We start from the raw sequence: 26416 nt of genomic DNA, 5'->3' as shown, positions 1-26416 counted from the left end.
AGTTAGGAAACGCCCAGTGAGACTCATTGAGACTATGCAGACACAGAGGGTTTTTCATACAGAATTCATTAGAGTACCTGTGTGGGTGTAGGATTAGAATCCAAGTCTGTAGCCACATTTTATTTTTTTTAACTTTTAACTTTCAAGAGACCCTATAGAGGTAATGGGTCAGGGGTCATGTAGGCCAAGGTTTTTCTGTCTGAGGTTCTTATTGTCACTGAGTGTACTGAACATGTAACAGACATGTTTTCCTACGGGGTCTTTGAATTCCCCTAATTCTCTTTAGAGAATAGTCTTTGCACTGGAATATTTGGTGACATATGTATTGCAAGGTATTGCATACCTCATTTAGTTTCTTTGTAGTATGCAAGTGTAATTCAGCAGGGGAGAATGTAACAGGGTTGGTTATGTTTCCACTTGCCTCTAAAGAAATGTGTATTTGATGTTCAAGCATTCTTATTGGTTAGTTCAACTCTGATGACAATAAGGGGTGTTGTGATTGGCCCCGCTTGCAGATAGGGGGAGATCGCGAACGTCAGGTCTTCCCAGTATGAAAATGTGATGCGAGGGATTTTGCCATCGACAGCCATCATCACTGTTAAGTCCTGCACAACTAACGTGCTGTTTCCCATTTAACCACAGCAGAAATAAATGATGCTCAACTGGGACCACTGGCCGAAGTGATTTATTATTTTAAAACACAACGCATGGAGAGTACACTATACATCTGTTACACGTGCATGCGTGTGTGTGTGGGTACGTGCATGCGTGTGTGTGGGTACGTGCATGCGTGTGTGTGGGTACGTGCATGCGTGTGTGTGTGTGTGTGTGTGTGATGTCCGGTTCTGTACCTGTGCTGTCTCATGGCTCTTCTTACTGAAGTTGTGTATAAACTCAACCAGACCATGAACGACCACCTTCACAGCCAGCATCACACTCTCCAGCTCCTCCCACCACGGAGCCACCGCTGCATCTACCCACACCAAAACACACATCCCATATCAACATCCCTGTCTCCTTGTTTCTAAACAATATCATAGTGTCTGCAGCTTCTAAACAAACCCGCAAAACCCACAAAGATATACCACAGATACCTCCACCTGTCTCACAGGCCCGGTCTCTCCACCTGTCTCACAGGCCCGGTCTCTCCACCTGTCTCACAGGCCCGGTCTCTCCACCTGTCTCACAGGCCCGGTCTCTCCACCTGTCTCACAGGCCCGGTCTCTCCACCTGTCTCACAGGCCCGGTCTGTCCACCTGTCTCACAGGCCCGGTCTCTCCACCTGTCTCACAGGCCCGGTCTCTCCACCTGTCTCACAGGCCCGGTCTGTCCACCTGTCTCACAGGCCCGGTCTGTCCACCTGTCTCACAGGCCCGGTCTCTCCACCTGTCTCACAGGCCCGGTCTCTCCACCTGTCTCACAGGCCCGGTCTCTCCACCTGTCTCACAGGCCCGGTCTGTCCACCTGTCTCACAGGCCCGGTCTCTCCACCTGTCTCACAGGCCCGGTCTCTCCACCTGTCTCACAGGCCCGGTCTGTCCACCTGTCTCACAGGCCCGGTCTGTCCACCTGTCTCACAGGCCCGGTCTGTCCACCTGTCTCACAGGCCCGGTCTCTCCACCTGTCTCACAGGCCCAGTCTCTCCACCTGTCTCACAGGCCCGGTCTGTCCACCTGTCTCACAGGCCCGGTCTCTCCACCTGTCTCACAGGCCCGGTCTCTCCACCTGTCTCACAGGCCCGGTCTCTCCACCTGTCTCACAGGCCCGGTCTCTGCATTTCTTTACAAGTCTAGTGAGTCATAGTGTATTCACTGCAGCCAGTTTTCACCCACTAACATGAAACAATGGTGCATTATCATGTTACCTCTTCTGTTCAGTACTATAATTGGTGATGATCTAAACTAGGGCATCCCAAACTCGGTCCTGCCCTAAAACTACACAGCTGATTCAAATAACCAACTCATCATCAAGCGTAGGTTATTTGAATCAGCTGTGTAGTGCTAGGGCAAAAAAATCGAAACATGCAGCCAGAGTTTGGGAAACCCTGGTCTGAACCTCAAGGGAGTTGCATGGGGAAGCTGCTGGGTTCGCCAGGCCCTGAGCTGAAAGATGTGGATTGATCTGTACTGTGTCTACCTGGGTTGTGGTCGATGTTGGCCAGTAGTTCCAGCTGTGGTCTGAGGCTGTTCAGATTGGCTGGGTCTCCTGTTCTCTGTAGAACTATCGTCAGCTCCTGGACACTCTTTGCAAAGGACTCTGGGGACTGGAGCTGTGGGAGTGACCATCATCCAATAGAGTTAGTGAAGAAACACCTAACAACTCAATGAAGTGCAATTGAATATGGTTGTACTGAGTCTACACCAGCGGTATTCAACCAGGGGTCAGCGGAGGTACTGCAGGGGATCCACGAAATATTTTTAAAAATTACAATAAAAGTGGAATGCTTTTATGAATATCTCTAGCAACAATAGAATAAACTAATTTTGAATGACATACCTACAGTAGGAAAAGAGGAGAATATCTTATTTCTGATGATGCCAACTTTATTTCTCAACTCCTAATGTTGAGCAAATTACACTCACTGGAGTCAGTTACACTCACTGAGTCAGTTACACTCACTGGAGTCAGTTACACTCACTGGAGTCAAGAACACTCACTGGAGTCAGTTACACTCACTGGAGTCAGTTACACTCACTGGAGTCAGTTACACTCACTGGAGTCAAGAACACTCACTGGAGTCAAGAACACTCACTGGAGTCAGTTACACTCACTGGAGTCAATTACACTCACTGGAGTCAGTTACACTCACTGGAGTCAATTACACTCACTGGAGTCAATTATACTCACTGGAGTCAGTTACACTCACTGGAGTCAGTTACACTCACTGGAGTCAATTACACTCACTGGAGTCAGTTACACTCACTGGAGTCAATTACACTCACTGGAGTCAATTATACTCACTGGAGTCAGTTACACTCACTGGAGTCAGTTACACTCACTGGAGTCAATTACACTCACTGGAGTCAATTATACTCACTGGAGTCAGTTACACTCACTGGAGTCAGTTACACTCACTGGAGTCAATTACACTCACTGGAGTCAGTTACACTCACTGGAGTCAATTACACTCACTGGAGTCAGTTACACTCACTGGAGTCAATTATACTCACTGGAGTCAGTTACACTCACTGGAGTCAGTTACACTCACTGGAGTCAATTACACTCACTGGAGTCAGTTACACTCACTGGAGTCAATTACACTCACTGGAGTCAGTTACACTCACTGGAGTCAATTACACTCACTGGAGTCAGTTACACTCACTGGAGTCAGTTACACTCATTGGAGTCAATTACACTCACTGGAGTCAGTTACACTCACTGGAGTCAATTACACTCACTGGAGTAACTGACATGTGCTTTTTCAAAGTCTCCGCTAATAGACTACCAGTCAACAGACTACCAGTCAACAGACTACCAGTCAATAGGCTACCAGTCAATGGGCTACCATACTACTGTATGGCATTGAAGCTCGTTTGGAGGTTAGTTAACACAGTGTCCAAAGAAGGGCCAGATGTATACAGAATGGTGTCATCTGCGTAGAGGTGGATCAGGGAATCACCCGCAGCAAGAGCGACATCATTGACATATAGAGAGAAAAGAGTCGGCCCGAGGATTGAACCCTGTGGCAGGCTGTCAGTCAATAGAGTTTACATTTCCTCTTCCAGTTATAATGTGGGAGGTCAAAATAATGGAAAACTATCTATTAAATGTTTTCATTTTAAAATGTTGATTACTTCTCCTTGCCATTATCATTCACCTGATGACAAGACAAGACGTGATTTTTTGTTGTTGTTGTTGCTAACGTATGATGGGGATCCCTAGGTCGCCGGTTTGCCTGGGACGTGGTCCCTGACGTGGTCCCTGGGACGTGGTGGACGTGGTCCCTGGCGTGGTGCCTGGGATGTGGTCCCTGGGACGTGGTCTCTGACGTGGTCCCTGGGACGTGGTGGACGTGGTTCCTGGGATGTGGTCCCTGACGTGGTCCCTGGGACGTGGACCCTCCTGGGACGTGGTCCCTGTCGTGTTCCCTGGGACGTGGTGCCTGGGGCGTGGTCCCTGGGATGTGGTGCCTGGGACGTGGTCCCTGGGATGTGGTGCCTGGGACGCGGTGCCTGGGACGTGGTCCACTACAGACGTGGTGCCTGGGACGTGGTGCCTGGGATGTGGTGCCTGGGACGTGGTCCACTACAGACGTGGTGCCTGGGACGTGGTCCACTACAGACGTGGTGCCTGGGGTGTGGTGCCTGGGACGTGGTCCACTACAGACGTGGTGCCTGGGACGTGGTGCCTGGGGTGTGGTGCCTGGGACATGGTCCACTACAGACGTGGTGCCTGGGGTGTGGTGCCTGGGTTGTGGTGCCTGGGACGTGGTCCACTACAGACATGGTGCCTGGGACGTGGTGCCTGGGGTGTGGTGCCTGGGACGTGGTCCACTACAGACGTGGTGCCTGGGACATGGTCCCTGGCAAACCGGTGTCACTACAGACCCTGGTTCGATTCCAGGCTGTATCACAACCGGCCGTGATTGGGAGTCCCATAGGGCGGCGCACAATTGGCCCAGCGTCGTCCAGGTTAGGGTTTGGCCGAGGTAGGCCGTCATTGTAAATAAGAATTTGTTCTTAACTGACTTGCCTTAAATAAAGGTTACATAAATAAAAGTAATACAGTGGTGGGGAGGCAGACAGCAAACCTTATCGATGATAGACTGTATATGTGACTTGTGGATGAGGTCTGCTACCTTATCGATGATAGACTGCATGTGTGACTTGTGGATGAGGTCTCCTAACTTATCGATGATAGACTGCATGTGTGACTTGTGGATGAGGTCTCCTACCTTATCGATGATAGACTGCATGTGTGACTTGTGGATGAGGTCTCATACCTTATCGATGATAGACTGCATGTGTGACTTGTGGATGAGGTCTCCATAGAGCAGAGAGGACCACTGTTCAGGGGAGATACGGAGCCCCGCCTCCATGGCGATGTGTACGATCTGGGCGTCGTGCTCGCGACGCAGCGCCTCGTACGCACGGAACTCCTCCTTTAGCTGCATCAGCGACGAGTCCTCGTCACGCTTGGTCACCTGGGAGGGAGGGGAGGAGAGGAGGATGGGAGGTAGGGTGGGGGGAGGGAGGTTGGTAGGTAGGTAGGTAGGTAGGTAGGTAGGTAGGTAGGTAGGTAGGTAGGTAGGTAGGTAGGTAGGTAGGAGAGGGAGGGTTGGATGGGAGGTAGGAGAGGGAGGGTTGGATGGGAGGGAGGGAGGGAGGGAGGGGAGGTGAGGGGGTGCGAGTGGAGGAGCGGAGGATGGGAGGGAGGGAGGGAGGGAGGGAGAGGAGGTGGGGGGAGGGTTGGGACATACAATACAGTTAGAAACCTACACCCAATAAACCAAACAAATTCACATCACTACAGTAACCCTGTGACCTACAGTAACCCTGTGACCTACAGTAACCCTGTGACCTACAGTAACCCAGTGACCTACAGTAACCCAGTGACCTACAGTAACCCAGTGACCTACAGTAACCATGTGACCTACAGTAACCCTGTGACCTACAGTAACCCTGTGACCTACAGTAACCCAGTGACCTACAGTAACCCTGTGACCTACAGTAACCCTGTGACCTACAGTAACCCAGTGACCTACAGTAACCCAGTGACCTACAGTAACCCTGTGACCTACAGTAACCCTGTGACCTACAGTAACCCTGTGACCTACAGTAACCCAGTGACCTACAGTAACCCTGTGACCTACAGTAACCCAGTGACCTACAGTAACCCTGTGACATACAGTAACCCTGTGACCTACAGTAACCCAGTGACCTACAGTAACCCTGTGACCTACAGTAACCCTGTGACCTACAGTAACCCAGTGACCTACAGTAACCCTGTGACCTACAGTAACCCAATGACCTACAGTAACCCTGTGACCTACAGTAACCCAGTGACCTACAGTAACCCTGTGACCTACAGTAACCCAGTGACCTACAGTAACCCAGTGACCTACAGTAACCCTGTGACCTACAGTAACCCAGTGACCTACAGTAACCCAATGACCTACAGTAACCCTGTGACCTACAGTAACCCTGTGACCTACAGTAACCCTGTGACCTACAGTAACCCTGTGACCTACAATAACCCAGTGACCTACAGTAACCCAGTGACCTACAGTAACCCTGTGACCTACAGTAACCCAGTGACCTACAGTAACCCAGTGATATACAGTAACCCAGTGATATACAGTAACCCAATGACCTACAGTAACCCAGTGATATACAGTAACCCAGTGATATACAGTAACCCTGTGACCTACAGTAACCCAATGACCTACAGTAACCCTGTGACCTACAGTAACCCAATGACCTACAGTAACCCTGTGACCTACAGTAACCCAATGACCTACAGTAACCCAGTGATATACAGTAACCCAGTGACCTACAGTAACCCAGTGACCTACAGTAACCCAATGACCTACAGTAACCCTGTGACCTACAGTAAACCAATGACCTACAGTAACCCTGTGATCTACAGTAACCCAGTGACCTACAGTAACCCAATGACCTACAGTAACCCTGTGATCTACAGTAACAGTAACTCAGAATCTGCCCCATGAGTAATCATCATAAGACACCAGGCCAGTCCATCTGTGACTGTCCCTCTGTGACTGTCCCTCTGTGACTGTGACTCGGTGACCGAATGGGCAACTGGGGAAAATATAGAACAGTGTTTCACCCTGGGTAAATGGTTGGCATTGCAGTCCTGCCAACCATGCCAACCATGCTTACAGGCTGGAGGACTCAACAACAAGGCTATCTCTCACGTGCACACACAAGTACACACACACATACACACATGCACACGCACTTATGCACGCACACACGTCACCACTAGCAGACAGTTTCTATCACTGGGAGTGAGCAGAGGAGTGAGCAGAGGAGTGAGCAGAGAGAGGACCATTTGAGTCGTTTCATGTGGAACATGTTTCCAATGACAGCTACAGTAATGTGTCATAATTGGCAATATAAATCTAAATCTCTCTCCCAGAGAGATTCAGGAACACATGGTAAGTGACAAGCGGAAGCTTTCTCCACTGCTGGGCATGATGAGTGCCAGAGGCAGAAGGTGGCACCTCTTCAGAGTGCATCAATAATCATGACTGGTGGTACGGTACAGTATGGTGCCTAGTTATGTCTCTGGCACTTTTAAAATACTTTTTTAGCACTTTGATAAAACCATATTTTCTATTATCATTATATTAAACCACGACAGCCTGTAGGCTACAAGGTTATGGAGACCGTTATCGATGTCAGTGACGTGTATGAGTTGGTGTGTGTGTGTGTGTGCATGTGCATGTGTACTTGTGCGTATGTGTGTGTATTTGCATGCCTACGTGCATCATAAGTGCATTTGGGCACATACAATACAATATACAATAGAATAGGTCTCACCTTAAAGCAGGAGGCCCTGTAGAGTAGCTGGACCACATGTCCTATGGAGGTTTTGGAGGCCTGAGGGAACCGAGCCTCCAGCTTCTGGACCACAAAAAGGACCAGAACTTTCCTGGACAGAGCTGAGCCGTCCTCTAGTGCCAACAGCACCAGCTTCAGAGCATCCTCCTGCGTGGCTGTATCAGACGACACACACAACTGTCATCATGTAGCTACAGTACATACTGCATAGTACTTATGAAGTACTGCTAGTACATATCAGTGGCCTTATGTTCCAAAGCAGATGAAGAGGATTGATTAAGGAATTATGTAAGTACTAGTACATACTGCATAGTACTTATGAAGTACTACTAGTACATTTCAGTGGCCTTATGTTCCAAAGGGGATGAAGAGGATTAATTAAGGAATTATTTAAGTACTAGTACATACTGCATAGTACTTATGAAGTACTACTAGTACATATCAGTGGCCTTATGTTCCAAAACGAATGTTTTAAGTACTAGTACATACTACATAGTATCTGATATTACTATGCTGTATTATTGATATCACTATGCTTTATTTATGTATTATTATAAAATAAAATAGTACTTGTCACATCCGCCTAATACAACCTTACTGTGAAATGCTTACTTACAGGCCCGTTTAACCAAAAATACAGTTCTAAGAAAATAAAGTAAAGAAAAGATTTACTAAGTAAACTAAAGTAATAAATAAAGTAAAAAGTAACACAATAAAATAACAATAACAAGGCTGTATAGAGGGGGTACTGGTACCAAGTCAGTGTGCTGGGTACAGGTTAGTCGAGGTAATGTGTACATGTAGATAGGGGTAAAGTGACTATGCATAGATAATAAACAGCGAGTAGCAGCAGTGTAAAAACAAAGGGGGGGGGGGGGGTCAATGCAAATTGTCCGGGTGGCCATTTGATGAATTGTTCAGCAGTCTTATGGCTTGGGGGTAGAAACTGTTAAGGAGCCTTTTGGACCTAGACTTGGCGCTCCGGTACCGCTTGCCGTGCGGTAGCAGAGAGAACAGTCTATGACTTGTGTGACTGGAGTCTTTGACAATTTGTTGGGCCTTTCTCTGACACCACCTAGTATAGCAGTTTCCATACCAGGCGGTGATGTAACAGGTCAGGATGCTCTCGATGGTGCAGCTGTAGAACATTTTAAGGATCTGGGGACCTATGCCAAATCTTTTCAGTCTCCTGAGGGGGAAAAGGTGATGTCGTGCCCTCTTCACGACTGTCTTGGTGCATTTGCACCATCATAGTTTGTTGGTGATGTGGACATCAAGGAACTTGAAACTCTCGACCCGCACCACTACAGCCCCGTCGATGTGAATGGGGGTGTGTTCGGCCCTCCTTTTCCTGTAGTCCACGATCAGCTCCTTTGTCTTGCTAACGTTATAAGACACTGCCAGGTCTCTGACCTCCTCCTTATAGGCTGTCTCGTCATTGTCAGTGATCAGGCCTACCACCGTTGTGTCGTCAGCAAACTTAATGATTGTGTTGGAGTCGTGCGTGGCCACGCAGTCGTGGGTGAACAGGGAGTAAAGGAGGGGACCAAGCATGCACACCTGAGGGGCTCCCTTGTTGAGAATCAGCGTGGTAGATGTGTTGCCTACCCTTACCACCTGGAGGTGGCCTGTCAGGAAGTCCAGGATCCAGTTGCAGAGGGAGTTGTTTATGCAAATTGGAGTGGGTCTAGGGTTTCCGGGATGATTGTGTTGATGTGAGCCATGGCCAGCCTTTCAAAGCACTTCATGGCTACAGACGTGAGTGCTACAGGGTGGTAGTCATTTAGGGAGGTTATGCTTTGTGTTTTATGTTGTAAATGTGTCTGAAACTTTGTGTGCTGCTATTTTAGCCAGGTCTCTCTTGTAAAAGAGATTGTTCATCTCAATGAGGCTAACCTGATCAAATAAATAAATGACATAATATGTATTAGTACATATCTGACATTTCATCATATTTTTTTTTTTTACAGCAAGAGGGAATCCTATCACACTGTAGGAAATGATACAGTGTTGTACTGGTGTCGTCAGACTGGAAACCCCTCGCTCAGGATCTGCCCTATGAGTAATCATTATAAGACACCATAGTGCTGCAACATCATATTACAGAGTAGAGAGGGAGAATAGGACACAGAGAGAAAAGCATGCTGAAGATGTTTGACTTAAATGTAAATGTAAGATGTGATTGACAGGTGTATTATCCTATCACCACTGACTAGGTCCAGTACATCATATGACTGACAGGTGTATCATCCAATCACCACTCACCAGGCCCCAGGAACTGGCATCCCCGTGCTCTGACGGCAGCCCACAGGTTAGCAGAGAGCTGCTGTGGGTTCTGGTGCTGCAGGATGAGCTCTGTGACGGTACGTTCCCCTAGCGACCTGCCCGCCCGCACCGCCCGCAACCGCCCCTCCTCCTCCACCAGCTGACAGTTGACGAGTGTCACCAGCTTCCTCTGCATGGGCCGACTGAGTACGCTCGGACTGAGGGTCACCACACCTGGATTGCAGAGAGGAAGGGTTCAAATGTCAGAAGACGGCATCAGAAACATAAATACTGAAATACGCACACAAAAGGACAGAAACACAAACAGAAACACAGAAATACAAACAGAAACACAGAAACACATGAACAGAAACACAGACACAGACACATGAACAGAAACACAAACACATGAACAGAAACACAAACACAGACACACAGACACACAGACACATGTACAGAAACACAGACACACAGACACACAAACACATGAACAGAAACACAGACACATGAACAGAAACACAGACACATGTACAGAAACACAGACACATGAACAGAATCACGAACAGAAACACAGACACAGACACATGAACAGAAACACAAACACATGAACAGAAACACAAACACAGACACACAGACACACAGACACATGTACAGAAACACAGACACACAGACACACAAACACATGAACAGAAACACAGACACATGTACAGAAACACAGACACACAGACACATGAACAGAAACACAGACACACAGACACATGTACAGAAACACAGACACATTAACAGAAACACGAACAGAAACACAGAAATACAAACAGAAACACAGAAACACATGAACAGAAACACAGACACATGAACAGAATCACGAACAGAAACACAGACACATGAACAGAAACACAGACACATTAACAGAATCACGAACAGAAACACAGACACACAGACACATGAACAGAAACACAGACACACAGACACATGTACAGAAACACAGACACACAGACACATGTACAGAAACACAGACACACAGACACACAAACACATGTACAGAAACACAGACACATGAACAGAAACACAGACACACAGACAAGACACATGTACAGAAACACAGACACACAGACACATGTACAGAAACACAGACACATTAACAGAATCACGAACAGAAACACAGACACATGAATAGAAACACAAACACAGACACACAGACACATGTACAGAAACACAGACACACAGACACATGTACAGAAACACAGACACACAAACACATGAACAGAAAAACAGACACATGTACAGAAACACAGACACACAGACACATGTACAGAAACACAGACACACAGACACATGAACAGAAACACAGACACACAGACACATAGACACACAGACACATGTACAGACACACAGACACATGTACAGAAACACAGACACACAGACACACGTACAGACACATGTACAGAAACACAGACACACAGACACATGTACAGACACACAGACACATGTACAGACACACAGACACATGTACAGAAACACAGACACACAGACACATGTACAGAAACACAGACACACAGACACATGAACAGACACACAGACACATGTACAGACACACAGACACATGTACAGAAACACAGACACACATGTACAGAAACACAGACACATGTACAGAAACACAGACACACAGACACATGTACAGACACACAGACACATGTACAGACACACAGACACATGTACAGAAACACAGACACACAGACACATGTACAGAAACACAGACACACAGACACACATACACATGTACAGACACACAGACACATGTACAGACACACAGACACATGTACAGAAACACAGACACACAGACACATGAACAGAAACACAGACACACAGACACATGTACAGAAACACAGACACATGTACAGAGACACAGACACATGAACAAAAACACAAACATATGTACAGAAACACAGACACACAGACACATGTACAGAAACATGTACAGACACACAGACACATGTACAGACACACAGACACATGTACAGAAACACAGACACACAGACACATGTACAGAAACACAGACACACAGACACACATACACATGTACAGACACACAGACACATGTACAGACACACAGACACATGAACAGACACACAGACACATGTACAGAAACACAGACACACAGACACATGAACAGAAACACAGACACACAGACACATGTACAGAAACACAGACACATGTACAGAGACACAGACACACAGACACATGAACAAAAACACAAACATATGTACAGAAACACAGACACACAGACACATGTACAGAAACACAGACACATGTACAGAGACACAGACACATGAACAAAAACACAAACATATGTACAGAAACACAGACACACAGACACATGTACAGAAACATGTACAGACACACAGACACATGTACAGACACACAGACACATGTACAGAAACACAGACACACAGACACATGTACAGAAACACAGACACACAGACACACATACACATGTACAGACACACAGACACATGTACAGACACACAGACACATGAACAGACACACAGACACATGTACAGAAACACAGACACACAGACACATGAACAGAAACACAGACACACAGACACATGTACAGAAACATAGACACATGTACAGACACACAGACACATGAACAGAAACACAGACACATGTACAGAAACACAGACACATGTACAGAAACACACACACACAGACACATGTACAGAAACACACACACACAGACACATGTACAGAAACACACACACACACAGACACATGTACAGAAACACACACACACAGACACACACACACACACACACACACACTGACATACTAATACAGAGACAATTTCCCAAACTCTTATTGTTTACCAGAGCTAAAATGTAATCCTAGTCTAAAACAAAACTGCATTTATGTAGTCTGTTAGTGCTGCCCGCAGTAGAAAACCCCTCTCATCCTCTAATAAATGTCACATAGCAGGACAAAGTGCTGACAAAAGTGTCTTAAAACCCTTTATTAGAGTGAGTCTATTAAAGACCAGGGATGGATGACCACTGTCCCCTCTCCAATTCTGTGATCACCACAAAAACAGTTGACAAAGCTGTCGAGGGATTGAACTGCGTTCTCAGCTTTCCAGGTGAATTAACCCAATAAACGGAGCACTACTCCTCAGTTATTGGCTTTTAAAAGCACTGATGGGAAAACAGGACTCAAGGTTTACTGCCCGTCACACAGCGTTTTATGGGTCCTGGGAGAAGGATTTTCCATCCTCCACCATGCAATTACCAAATAAAATATCAAATCAAATTGTATTTGTCACATGCACTGAATACAACAGGTGTAGGTAGACCTTACCGTGAAATGTTTACTTACAAGCCCTTAACCAACAGTGTAGTTTTAAGAAAATAAATAAACTAAAGTATTTGAAACAGATGATCTACTCTGCAATATACTGTTATTCTGAGAATGAGGTATCATGATATATGCAATTTGAAATGACATGCAGGGTAAAGTCATGTTGTTAGTTTAACTTCTTCACATTTCGTAAATATACTTTTTTCTTGTCATCTAATTGAAGGACTCCTTTAAATTAAACGCATTTAACTCAAACTACTTTCGACACAGATCATTACATTTCCTATTGATGTAATGTGGGGTTTGTGTTGGTGGCCCAAGTTCTGTATGGCCTTACAGAGCGCATGGGCTTCCTGGTTCTAGCTGCTTCTACATGCTCTGATGCAAACGTTACCACCACATTAAGCTCAGACCCTGAGAATAACAGGAAATACTGTGTTTCCCTAACCTGAACTGCACACGCTCACACACACACACACACACACACACACACACACACACACACACACACACACACACACACACACACACACACACACACACACACACACACACACACACACACACACACACAGATGCATTTATCACCAAATCTCTGTGTTCTGGTACCTTTTCCTCCACTGATGGGTTTGAGATAGAGAGCCAGCTCCTCCACACACACCTTGCACACCTCATAATGCCCTACCTCCACAGCACTGCTCAGAGTCACAGGCTGGGACTCCACAGCCTGGGAACACACAACATCATTATCACTCTCATCATCATCCGTAACATCATTATCATCACAATCATCATTATCATCACAATCATCATCATCATCATCATCATCACTCTCATCGTCATCATCATCATCATCGATATCATCGTTATAATCATCATCAGTATAATCATTATCGTCATCATTTTCATCATCGATATCATCATTATCTTCACAATCATCATCATAATCATCACCCTCATCATTATCATTATCGTCATCATTGTCATCACAATCATCACCGTCATCAGTATCATCATTATCATCACAATCATCATCATCACAATCATCACCATCATCAGTATCATCAATATCATCATCAGTATCATTATTATCTTCACAATCATCATCATTATCTTCACAATCATCATCATAATCAGTATCATCACAATCATTATAATTATCATCACAATCATCATCATCACAATCATCATTATCATCAGTATCATCATCATCTTCATCAGTATCATCATTATCATCACAATCATCATCATCATCAGTATCATCATTATCATCACAATCATCATTATCATCACAATCATCATCATCATCTGTATCATCATAATTTTCACAATCATCATCATTACCATCACAATCATTATCATAAGTATCATCATCATCAGAAGAACCACAACAACAACAACAAAAAGACATGCTGTGCCCACCTGAGCTCCCACCAGCTGTAGCAGGGCACTGTTGACTGGCAGGAGGTCGATGTCAGTGTTGATGGCTGTCTGGTCGAAGGGACAGGCCTTGCGGTGCAGCTTCTGCAGACAGGTCTTACACACAGTGTGCGAGCAGCCCAGACTGATGGGCTTGTGGCCGCTGCTGTCAAACTCGTTGTAGCAGATGGGGCAGGAGAGGAACTCTGTCCACTGGGCCGCCTGCACTGGCATCCTGCTGCCTGTCCTCCCTGCTGTCACCTCTGGGGGGCGCTGTCTTGCTCAGGGAGATCGCATGCCGCCACGCCCCGACAGCTCACTGACAACTGGTATAGAAGAAGAAAGAAAGTAGGTTAGAGTGCAGGTCAGCTGCAGACTGGTCATCGCCAGAGAAATCCTGCACTCCATTGCTCCTCCATTGAGCAAGCTTTTTAGTCCTGGACTAGGCTTTTAATTTGTGTCTGGGAAACTGGCCTGTTGAGTTTTAGTGTCATTTTTTGTCTTTCATTGCCTTGCAAACACAAAAAGGTGCCAACTGCCCAGGTGCAATGCTCCATAAATCTGTCCCCTAGTGGCTATAAACGTTGTAGCTGTTTCACAATCACAATCTTGGAAAAGAAAGTAGAGCGGGGAGCGGCAATCTCTCAACGCTATCTTTCTTTCCCTCAATCTCACTCTCTTCTACACATCTCTCATCCATTGCCCACTACCCTCTGTAGACTTGTGTTAACTGCTTGGTCTAATGCATAGGCTTTAGCTCAACGGACCACGAAATTAGGGAGCACCTGCGCCACGAAATTAGAACCCCAGTTGGTCACACACCCACAACCCCACCCATTCTGCTGCAGCTCCACCCTCTCTCTGATGCCTTCCCTGCCCTTCCATCATGCCTCCTCCTGGGCAAGCAGGTGGAGAGGCCTCCTTTGGCTGGCTAAAGATCATGGAGGTGCTCTACCATGGCATGATCCTATCAGTCTGATTTACACACTGGCTATCATTACCATTACCACCCATACCATTACTATTTGGAATGATAGACAACAATAATAATACTAATAACAATAACAGTAAAAACAATAACAGTCATAATAAGTAAGTTACTGCTTACTATGCAGATGTTATTATTCAGTGTCCCTCAGGCTATGGCAGGCAAATACATATTTGGCTGCAAGAGGAGCCATTGCTCCTTCGCCCATGAGTATTTTTAGTTTTTCCTCTGGGTTTAATAAGTTAAAATTTGGAATAAATGTAGTCATTTCTGTGAATAATGAATCTCTTGGTGAGGAATATTTATCACAGTAAAGGAGAAAGTGCATCTCTGTTTCTACCTCCCCTGTCGTGCAGTGACCACATACACGCTCCTCTTTGGGTAGCCATGTCTTTTTATGTCTGCCGGTTTCTATTGCCAATCGGTGGTCACTCAGCCTGTACTTGGTAAGGATCTGTCTCTGCTTCGAATCTCTGACAGAGTAGAGATATTCAGCCAATTCATATTCTCTGTTTAGGGTCAGATAGCAATTTAGTCGGCTTTGGGATTTTGTTTCGTTTTTCCAATGTTGTAAATATGAGTCCTTTGATTGGTTCATGATTTTGTTTATTGGAATTCTTTGTTTTGAAGCAGTGCTGGTGTCAGCTTGGTTGGTTAGGTCCAACACCAGCTGACTGAGAGGGCTCGTTTCTGGGCTCAGCTTCTCTCTCTCTCTCTCTCTCTCTCTCTCTCTCTCTCTCTCTCTCTCTCTCTCTCTCTCTCTCTCTCTCTCTCTCTCTCTCTCTCTCTCTCTCTCTCTCTCTCTCTCTCTCTCTCTCTCTCTCTCTCTCTCTCTCTCTCTCTCTCTCTCTCTCTCTCTCTCTCTCTCTCTCTCTCTCTCTCTCTCTCTCTCTCTCTCTCTCTCTCTCTCTCTCTCTCAAAAAATTCAAAATTCAAGCTGCTTTATTGGCATGAAAAACATTGTGTCAATATTGCCAAAGCAACAATGTATACAATATACATTGTAATACAATTAAAACAATGACAAATAATAATATAGAATGGCAGTAAATAATAATACAAAATTAAATATAAAAATAGTAACAATAAAATGGTAACAGTCAATAGTCGAATGTTATGTATGGTGTAATGCACCACTACCACCACCACCATCTTTAAACTGCTATCATTACCATTACCACCCATACCATTACTATTTGGAATGATAGACAACAATAATAATACTAATAACAATAACAGTAAAAACAATAACAGTCATAATAAGTAAGTTACTGCTTACTATGCAGATGTTATTATTCAGTGTCCCTCAGGCTATGGCAGGCAAATACATATTTGGCTGCAAGAGGAGCCATTGCTCCTTCGCCCATGAGTATTTTTAGTTTTTCCTCTGGGTTTAATAAGTTAAAATTTGGAATAAATGTAGTCATTTCTGTGAATAATGAATCTCTTGGTGAGGAATATTTATCACAGTAAAGGAGAAAGTGCATCTCTGTTTCTACCTCCCCTGTCGTGCAGTGACCACATACACGCTCCTCTTTGGGTAGCCATGTCTTTTTATGTCTGCCGGTTTCTATTGCCAATCGGTGGTCACTCAGCCTGTACTTGGTAAGGATCTGTCTCTGCTTCGAATCTCTGACAGAGTAGAGATATTCAGCCAATTCATATTCTCTGTTTAGGGTCAGATAGCAATTTAGTCGGCTTTGGGATTTTGTTTCGTTTTTCCAATGTTGTAAATATGAGTCCTTTGATTGGTTCATGATTTTGTTTATTGGAATTCTTTGTTTTGAAGCAGTGCTGGTGTCAGCTTGGTTGGTTAGGTCCAACACCAGCTGACTGAGAGGGCTCGTTTCTGGGCTCAGCTCTCTCTCTCTCTCTCTCTCTCTCTCTCTCTCTCTCTCTCTCTCTCTCTCTCTCTCTCTCTCTCTCTCTCTCTCTCTCTCTCTCTCTCTCTCTCTCTCTCTCTCTCTCTCTCTCTCTCTCTCTCTCTCTCTCTCTCTCTCTCTCTCTCTCTCTCTCTCTCTCTCTCTCTCTCTCAAAAAATTCAAAATTCAAGCTGCTTTATTGGCATGAAAAACATTGTGTCAATATTGCCAAAGCAACAATGTATACAATATACATTGTAATACAATTAAAACAATGACAAATAATAATATAGAATGGCAGTAAATAATAATACAAAATTAAATATAAAAATAGTAACAATAAAATGGTAACAGTCAATAGTCGAATGTTATGTATGGTGTAATGCACCACTACCACCACCACCATCTTTAAACTGCTATCATTACCATTACCACCCATACCATTACTATTTGGAATGATAGACAACAATAATAATACTAATAACAATAACAGTAAAAACAATAACAGTCATAATAAGTAAGTTACTGCTTACTATGCAGATGTTATTATTCAGTGTCCCTCAGGCTATGGCAGGCAAATACATATTTGGCTGCAAGAGGAGCCATTGCTCCTTCGCCCATGAGTATTTTTAGTTTTTCCTCTGGGTTTAATAAGTTAAAATTTGGAATAAATGTAGTCATTTCTGTGAATAATGAATCTCTTGGTGAGGAATATTTATCACAGTAAAGGAGAAAGTGCATCTCTGTTTCTACCTCCCCTGTCGTGCAGTGACCACATACACGCTCCTCTTTGGGTAGCCATGTCTTTTTATGTCTGCCGGTTTCTATTGCCAATCGGTGGTCACTCAGCCTGTACTTGGTAAGGATCTGTCTCTGCTTCGAATCTCTGACAGAGTAGAGATATTCAGCCAATTCATATTCTCTGTTTAGGGTCAGATAGCAATTTAGTCGGCTTTGGGATTTTGTTTCGTTTTTCCAATGTTGTAAATATGAGTCCTTTGATTGGTTCATGATTTTGTTTATTGGAATTCTTTGTTTTGAAGCAGTGCTGGTGTCAGCTTGGTTGGTTAGGTCCAACACCAGCTGACTGAGAGGGCTCGTTTCTGGGCTCAGCCTCTCTCTCTCTCTCTCTCTCTCTCTCTCTCTCTCTCTCTCTCTCTCTCTCTCTCTCTCTCTCTCTCTCTCTCTCTCTCTCTCTCTCTCTCTCTCTCTCTCTCTCTCTCTCTCTCTCTCTCTCTCTCTCTCTCTCTCTCTCTCTCTCTCTCTCTCTCTCTCTCTCTCTCTCTCTCTCTCTCTCTCTCTCTCTCTCTCTCTCTCTCAAAAAATTCAAAATTCAAGCTGCTTTATTGGCATGAAAAACATTGTGTCAATATTGCCAAAGCAACAATGTATACAATATACATTGTAATACAATTAAAACAATGACAAATAATAATATAGAATGGCAGTAAATAATAATACAAAATTAAATATAAAAATAGTAACAATAAAATGGTAACAGTCAATAGTCGAATGTTATGTATGGTGTAATGCACCACTACCACCACCACCATCTTTAAACTGCTATCATTACCATTACCACCCATACCATTACTATTTGGAATGATAGACAACAATAATAATACTAATAACAATAACAGTAAAAACAATAACAGTCATAATAAGTAAGTTACTGCTTACTATGCAGATGTTATTATTCAGTGTCCCTCAGGCTATGGCAGGCAAATACATATTTGGCTGCAAGAGGAGCCATTGCTCCTTCGCCCATGAGTATTTTTAGTTTTTCCTCTGGGTTTAATAAGTTAAAATTTGGAATAAATGTAGTCATTTCTGTGAATAATGAATCTCTTGGTGAGGAATATTTATCACAGTAAAGGAGAAAGTGCATCTCTGTTTCTACCTCCCCTGTCGTGCAGTGACCACATACACGCTCCTCTTTGGGTAGCCATGTCTTTTTATGTCTGCCGGTTTCTATTGCCAATCGGTGGTCACTCAGCCTGTACTTGGTAAGGATCTGTCTCTGCTTCGAATCTCTGACAGAGTAGAGATATTCAGCCAATTCATATTCTCTGTTTAGGGTCAGATAGCAATTTAGTCGGCTTTGGGATTTTGTTTCGTTTTTCCAATGTTGTAAATATGAGTCCTTTGATTGGTTCATGATTTTGTTTATTGGAATTCTTTGTTTTGAAGCAGTGCTGGTGTCAGCTTGGTTGGTTAGGTCCAACACCAGCTGACTGAGAGGGCTCGTTTCTGGGCGCAGCTCTCTCTCTCTCTCTCTCTCTCTCTCTCTCTCTCTCTCTCTCTCTCTCTCTCTCTCTCTCTCTCTCTCTCTCTCTCTCTCTCTCTCTCTCTCTCTCTCTCTCTCTCTCTCTCTCTCTCTCTCTCTCTCTCTCTCTCTCTCTCTCTCTCTCTCTCTCTCTCTCTCTCTCTCTCTCTCTTCTCTCTCTCTCTCTCTCTCTCTCTCTCTCTCTCTCTCTCTCTCTCTCTCTCTCTCTCTCTCTCTCTCTCTCTCTCTCTCTCTCTCTCTCTCTCTCTCTCTCTCTCTCTCTCTCTCTCTCTCTCTCTCTCTCTCTCTCTCTCTCTCTCTCTCTCTCTCTCTCTCTCTCTCTCTCTCTCTCTCTCTCTCTCTCTCTCTCTCTCTCTCTCTCTCTCTCTCTCTCTCTCTCTCTCTCTCTCTCTCTCTCTCTCTCTCTCTCTCTCTCTCTCTCTCTCTCTCTCTCTCTCTCTCTCTCTCTCTGCACTCCGCTACAGGGCACAGGGTTATAAATCCTCAGAGTGAAACCCAAGACAGCAACAGGATCAGTATGGGCACACAGAGAGAGACAGGGATTTAACCAGAATCTGTCTTTATATGGCAAACTCCTTTAAGCCCAGGAAGCAGCCATTTAACTTGCGATTAAGCAGTGTTTCAAGCTTAATAATGTCAAAATACCTAAGTTACTCACCAAATATGGAGTTTCGATTAGCAGCTATAGTCAATTACTGCTGTCACAGCCGGTATGCACTTTCAAAAAAGGTCTAAATAAAAATGTACATGCAACCGAAAAAATGCCTCTACGGCACCATCCTTTGTATTGTAGATTTGTAGGCAGTAAGGTTAGTGCTGTCCGGGATCCTTGGGACGTGAACGATTGGACGTGCCGAATAGACCTTTTTATTTTCAACCTTTTATGGAAATACATACCGGCCATGACGGCAGTAAATAATTGTTAACCTTGAAAAGCTAGTGAATGGCAAGTTGAATGGCTGCTTCATGGGCAGGAGATTCGCCATATCAACGTCTCCAGTAAAGCCAGAGTCTGGTTCAGACAGAGATAGAGAGAATATGCTCATACAGCCAATATTAGCCAAATGGATAAGGATCATTGCTGCAGACGATCTGGCCAATTAGCAAGCCTGTGCAAGGCTTTAGTTTAGATCACGGGGTTCTGTACAAAGCAAGAAAAGCACCCAGGAGCCACGACGGAATGAACTTTCCTTCATGCAACAGCTGCACCGACAGACCTGTAACTGCTGGGTGGAACCAACTGCTCCATCATTACCCCTCACCCAATGCATGGCATGAGGAAGTTGCATCAGGCAGGCCCAGAGATGGCTCTACCAGGCTAGACCTGTACTATCTTACTGCAATGCTGAGTTCAGTTATGCAACAAAGGAACGCACTACTGTTCACAATCAATCATTGTGCAGAGAGAGGGAGACACCATCCACCGTGACCCTAAGGTCAGGAAAGTGTATGCGTGCCTTCGCGTGTGCGTGCGTGCATTCTTGGCTGGCTGTGTCCATCATTAACTAGAAAATGCCATTATGTAGTAAAAACAACAATTAACTCAACTCACGAATCTCACACAACTAGAAAATGAAACGTTGCATAAAGTATATGCATGCCTACAAATCTATCTACTAAAAGATCAAGCTGGTCAAGCTTTTTTTCCAACTAAATTACACACCATCCAAGTGGCCCAGGGTGCGCGGTGTCCACATTGCCTCTCCCGCGTGAACAACTCTGTGCTGATCTTGCGCGTCATGTTTCCGCGAGGGCTCAGTCACTGGCTCGCGGACTAAAGTGAAAACGTATGTAAAAGCTACCGGGGGAACGTTTTTGGAGAGCTGAAGTTAGATTTGGTGACGCGCCGAAGCCTCTGGGCGGGGAAACCGCAAATACAATTTGAACCACAGTGAGTGATTCAGTGTCTCGTTGAAACCACCTGTTTCTGACTGTAAGCTACAGCGACATATCCTGTTGTTCGGGGTGCCACAGATCATTTAAAACATCTCCTCATGAATGTTTAGGGGGCCGCCTAGGGTGGCAGAAAGACGAGAGCGGCATTTTCTGAGATAAATTGACCAAGACGCACCACGAACAACAACACATAAAACCTCACATAATTCTGCCTAAAAACTATGACAATATCTCTCAACCAGTGGCGTATGAGCTTTTTAGGTGAACGCTGGTGCCGCCCGTTGATAAGCAGTGGCCACTTTGTTAAAGGCAGGGGCGCAAAACATTTTGCTTGTCCATTCCCAGCGTGCGTCTCCATGCTGCTGTTGGAGAGACGCATCTCTGCAGCGATCCACCATCGTTCCTTAAATTTTTTTATCTCACATAAATCATGGAGCAGATATACGATATGGTTGAAATAGTATGTGGCATTTTCTGTAGCCTACAGGCTGGAGATAAAATGTATGTCGATGTAATGAGACTGACACTTTTGACATCATGAGGTTTCTCCGATCAAATAGCCTAACCCAAATGGCGATCAATCAAAAAAATGTGCTGTCATGTTAATAAACAACATATCCTAAAAACGGTACAGGTCAAAGTAAAATGGACAATCACAACTATTGTCCAGGAGTTTCATCCCATTATTATGATCAGTGGTTTCAAGTTTGTATAGTACATTTATGACATACCGTAAATTTTTTGACATAGCTGATCATAGCGAAAAATAAAATACTTCTGCATTTCCCGCTGTGTAAACACATTGCAAATAGGCTCGCGATAACTCCTGATAGAGTTGGGTAGCTGATATTCAGAGTTTAAAATAGTCAAATTGATTAGTCACAGCAAACAGGACTAATAAAGTCAATGCAATGGCCTGTTTTACAAAAAATGGGCCTACCACATGGATGGCCGACATGGTAGGCTACACCCCAGTAAGCATGAGCCGACCTCTTTTGGATGTATTTTTTTGGTCCTGTACTGACAAGGTTCTTTGGTGTTTTACAAACAGTAGGCTTACCACATTGATGGGCATTCATAAAATTCAATTTCAGACAACATGGTAAGCTACACCTCAGTAAGCACAGGCCGATGCCGATTGGACCTCTCTTTTTGGTGCAGTTCCAGACTGGCCTTGATTTCCACATCCACAGACATTGTCTATGTTTGGTTCAGATTTTGTCCGGTCTTGACCAGCCTTGATTTGGCCAAAACATAGACATTTATAAATTACTTATTTTCAACTTTCATTCAGAAACAAAAATGAGCCTGATTTCAACATCAGGAAAATATATATTTTTAACATCCAGAAAATACATATTTTTAAACGTCCAGAAAATATGCCTTTTCAACGTCTTGGAAAAGATGTATTTTAAATATATGGAAAATACCTTTTCACCTTTCATTCAGAACCTAAATTGAACCTAACTTCAACTTCTGGAAAATACGTATTTTAGATGTCTTTTAGACGTCTTTTCAACGTCATTTTGCTTACTGGGACTATTTTAGTTTTGCGGGAGGCAGCGTTTGTCAGTCTCGCCTAAAGTAGCAGATAGGCAAAGACTGGCCCTGATCTCCTCGTGATATAGAATCTTATACAATCAGTAGCTGATGTGATAAACTATATATAAACAAGAGGAAATGGCATGCTCATCATCTTGTGACTACTGTGGGTGAGAAAAGGGGATATCTGTCCTCCTACACACACACACACACACACACACACACACACACACACACACACACACACACACACACACACACACACACACACACACACACACACACACACCATCCAAGTGGCCCAGGGTGCGCGGTGTCCAGACATACAGTCTTCCACCAGCAGATAATTTACATTTAACATGTGGCTATACACATTTGGCCCCTTACATTTGGCTCTCCTCACACATACTGTATGCCCCAGTCAGTCCTCACATGGCCCCATAGAGTTCCCGGTTGGCTCCCGAAGAGTCCCCTATGTGCCTCAACAGAACAGCAGGTGTTCTAGAACCTAAAGGACTGCCTGGCATTCTAAATGGATCATCTGTGAGTCTGCTGATGGACAGGCCCTCATGTTAGTTGGTCCTCCTCCTCCCTTTGGGCAGAGGTAGAACCTGAACCCCTGGAATGTGAGGAGGTTAGCTCCAGTAGTAGGGTTGTTTTATAAGAGTGTGTGTGTGAGAGAGAGAGAGAGAGAGAGAGAGAGAGAGAGAGAGAGAGAGAGAGAGAGAGAGAGAGAGAGAGAGAGAGAGAGAGAGAGAGAGAGAGAGAGAGAGAGAGAGGGAGAAATAAAGAGCGAGAGGTTTAGAAAGAGAGAGAGAGAGAGAGCGAGCGAGAAATACAGAGAGAGAGACAGAGAGAGAGCGAGAGAGAGACAGAGAGAGCGAGAAATACAGAGACAGAGAGAGAGAGAGAGAGAGAGAAAGAGAGCGAGAGAGAGAGAATGTGTGCACAGGTGCATGCATAGGTGTGTGTGCATGTGTGTTTGTGTGGAATATAGAATATGGAATACGGAACATTGCCAGCAGAGTGGGCTTCAATGAGTCACAGTCATTACTGTCTATTTGAGTCATGAAAAAAGACCGCCACAAACCTAATCACCATTCCCTCACTACCCCCTGAATGAATAGTTCAATATTATATTCCTTTGCACGGTATAGCTTGCTCTTTGCTCAGAACCCCTCGTTATCTGAATCATGGTCCTTTCAAAACAAACTGTTTGTAGGAAAAACAACAAAACAAGCTTGTTTCCTCTTCCTGGGTTCAAAAAGAACCAAAGTGTTTATTTCCTGTTTTTGTTTATCAGTTTAGATATCTATTCTGAGGTCAACATTTTACAATTTAATTAGTAGAGTGACTTTCAAACATAATCCATTTGTCAGGGTTAATATTAGACTATTAAATTAAATTAACCATTTGTTATTCTCATTTTGGAACAGAATAACTGCAGTCCTCTATAAACACAACTATAAGTGCAACTTTACAATTGTAGGCCTTGTGATATTAGGCCTGGGGCACATGATATGCTGTATATCAGACTGTATTCATTTTGATTTAAGAAGGCCTTTTCAGACTGTATTCAGCCTGGCATCAATACCTTGGCGGTGGGTGGGTGACACTGGCACATATCACTCGTGAGAGATCTGACTGTACACGGAAGTAGGTGCAACAATAATTATTGGAGCCTGCATTTTGTTATGCAACTTCATTGGACAGCCAGTTTGTGTAACATTGTCTAACATGAATCTGTTGATGCCTCTGTGAAAAGAGCCTGATTGAATAATAGCTCTATTTCCAATAGATGAAGATGCAATTGTTTATTTGTTCTTTTTCTCATTGACTTCATGATAACACTGGGCTGCACTTTCGATGCATAAATATGAATTCCCCTAAAGAAAATGCTAAGTCACCAATATTTCCGAAATAAATTGCATTTACTACATGATTCCACATCCAAATTGTACAGCCATTCGCCTAGCGTTTTAGCAGCATGCAACACAAACAAATCAGAAATGGACAACCAGCTGAAAGTCGCGCCTCTTTCTGTCACTTACCTTAGGCACTGTAACGGAGTACTATAATGATCATCTTTTTATCGTCCAAGAGAACAAACGGAAGAAAAAAATTCAGCAGCTGCTGCAATGGAACAGCAGTAATCAACTAAATGATATAGATCCCGCATTGAAAACTGTCATTTCAGCAGATCAAATTAGTTATTTGTCCAATTTCTATATTCATTCCCAACCTACGCGACTTGTTCGCTCAGGTAGCCTACCCTCCCCTGGTTTGACAACTAGGGACAACGATCGTGTGTATTGTATCACTCCGCTTCCCGTTTTTGAACTGCGTACCGGTAGCAGGCGCGTCTTGATCAGCCGGATAGGGTTTCGGGTTAAAACGAGCGGAACAAAATAATATATATTGAACATTTACCTCGACACCTTGTTTATTATGGTTGTGCGTATGTGGTACTATTTTCATATTATGGGCAAGGATAAAGACGTAAAGGGGCAAAGCCGGAACAAGCCGCTTTTCGAGGCGTGGACCGCATCGTTTTTAAAGAGACAGGGGATGCGATAGGACCTATAGACACAATGCTCTGAGCGGGTTTTGGCGCTGTATTGACAGACACCTATCGAATTGACCGTCTCACTGTCTCTGCTTGCTAATCTTATTTGTCTAACAGTACAATCTAATGCAAGATAAAGTGCAGTGCATTCAGAATGTTTCTAGCATTCAGTAAATCATCAGTTGTTACTGTGTCATGATTGTAGCCTACCTATAATAACCTAGTTATTGAGCCCATACTGGAATCTAAGTTTTGGCTGGTTGTAGTATGGCTCTAGAAGTAGCAGAAACGTAGTTCAGAGGATGGAGAAAGAGAGGCCCAATACTCCCCCTCTCTCCTCTCCTCCATTCCTCATTCAATAATGGAACGGTCCTAAACAGCACTTTACACACACACACGCACGCACACACACACACACACACGCACGCACGCACGCACGCACGCACGCACGCACGCACGCACACACACACACTACTCCCTTTTACAGTCGATCTGTGTCACTCTCAGTACTCCGGGGGGACCATGGGAGAATTGTTGGGTTGCACTGAGCTGAGTGAGGCTGACATTTATCCAGCAAAGGGATAAAAGAGAAAGAGGAGAGAGTGACTGAGAGAGATTAAAGAGGGGAGAGAGAGCAAGGAAACCCTCTCAGACATGCAGGAGTATCCACTCAGACAGTGTAGATGCTCAGTGAGGTACACAGATGACTCAG

At 44.4% G+C, this 26416-nt stretch overlaps 1 protein-coding gene across 3 annotated transcripts in view; it reads right to left on the bottom strand.

Annotated features, from left to right (window-relative positions):
* The window catches only part of LOC139537966 (roquin-2-like), a 48149-nt gene extending 22584 nt beyond the window's left edge, over nt 1-25565 (bottom strand). The window contains exons 1-8 of one of the 3 annotated variants that reach the window (XM_071339895.1): nt 25190-25565; nt 14567-14889; nt 13754-13871; nt 9791-10024; nt 7505-7680; nt 4942-5142; nt 2136-2268; nt 852-973 (exon numbers count right to left, since the gene is read on the bottom strand). In XM_071339895.1, coding sequence (XP_071195996.1) covers nt 852-973; nt 2136-2268; nt 4942-5142; nt 7505-7680; nt 9791-10024; nt 13754-13871; nt 14567-14797 — 1215 coding nt within the window. In that variant the 5' untranslated portion in view covers nt 14798-14889; nt 25190-25565. The remainder of the gene's footprint in view (nt 1-851; nt 974-2135; nt 2269-4941; nt 5143-7504; nt 7681-9790; nt 10025-13753; nt 13872-14566; nt 14890-25189) is intronic. The other 2 variants (XM_071339904.1, XM_071339887.1) reach the window with 2 other exon arrangements.
* Nucleotides 25566-26416: the final 851 nt, after the last annotated feature.

This window comes from Salvelinus alpinus, chromosome 1 (genome assembly GCF_045679555.1).
Source record: "Salvelinus alpinus chromosome 1, SLU_Salpinus.1, whole genome shotgun sequence".
In the NCBI taxonomy this organism is placed as follows: domain Eukaryota; kingdom Metazoa; phylum Chordata; class Actinopteri; order Salmoniformes; family Salmonidae; genus Salvelinus; species Salvelinus alpinus.
This window is presented reverse-complemented; position numbering and strand designations above follow the sequence as displayed.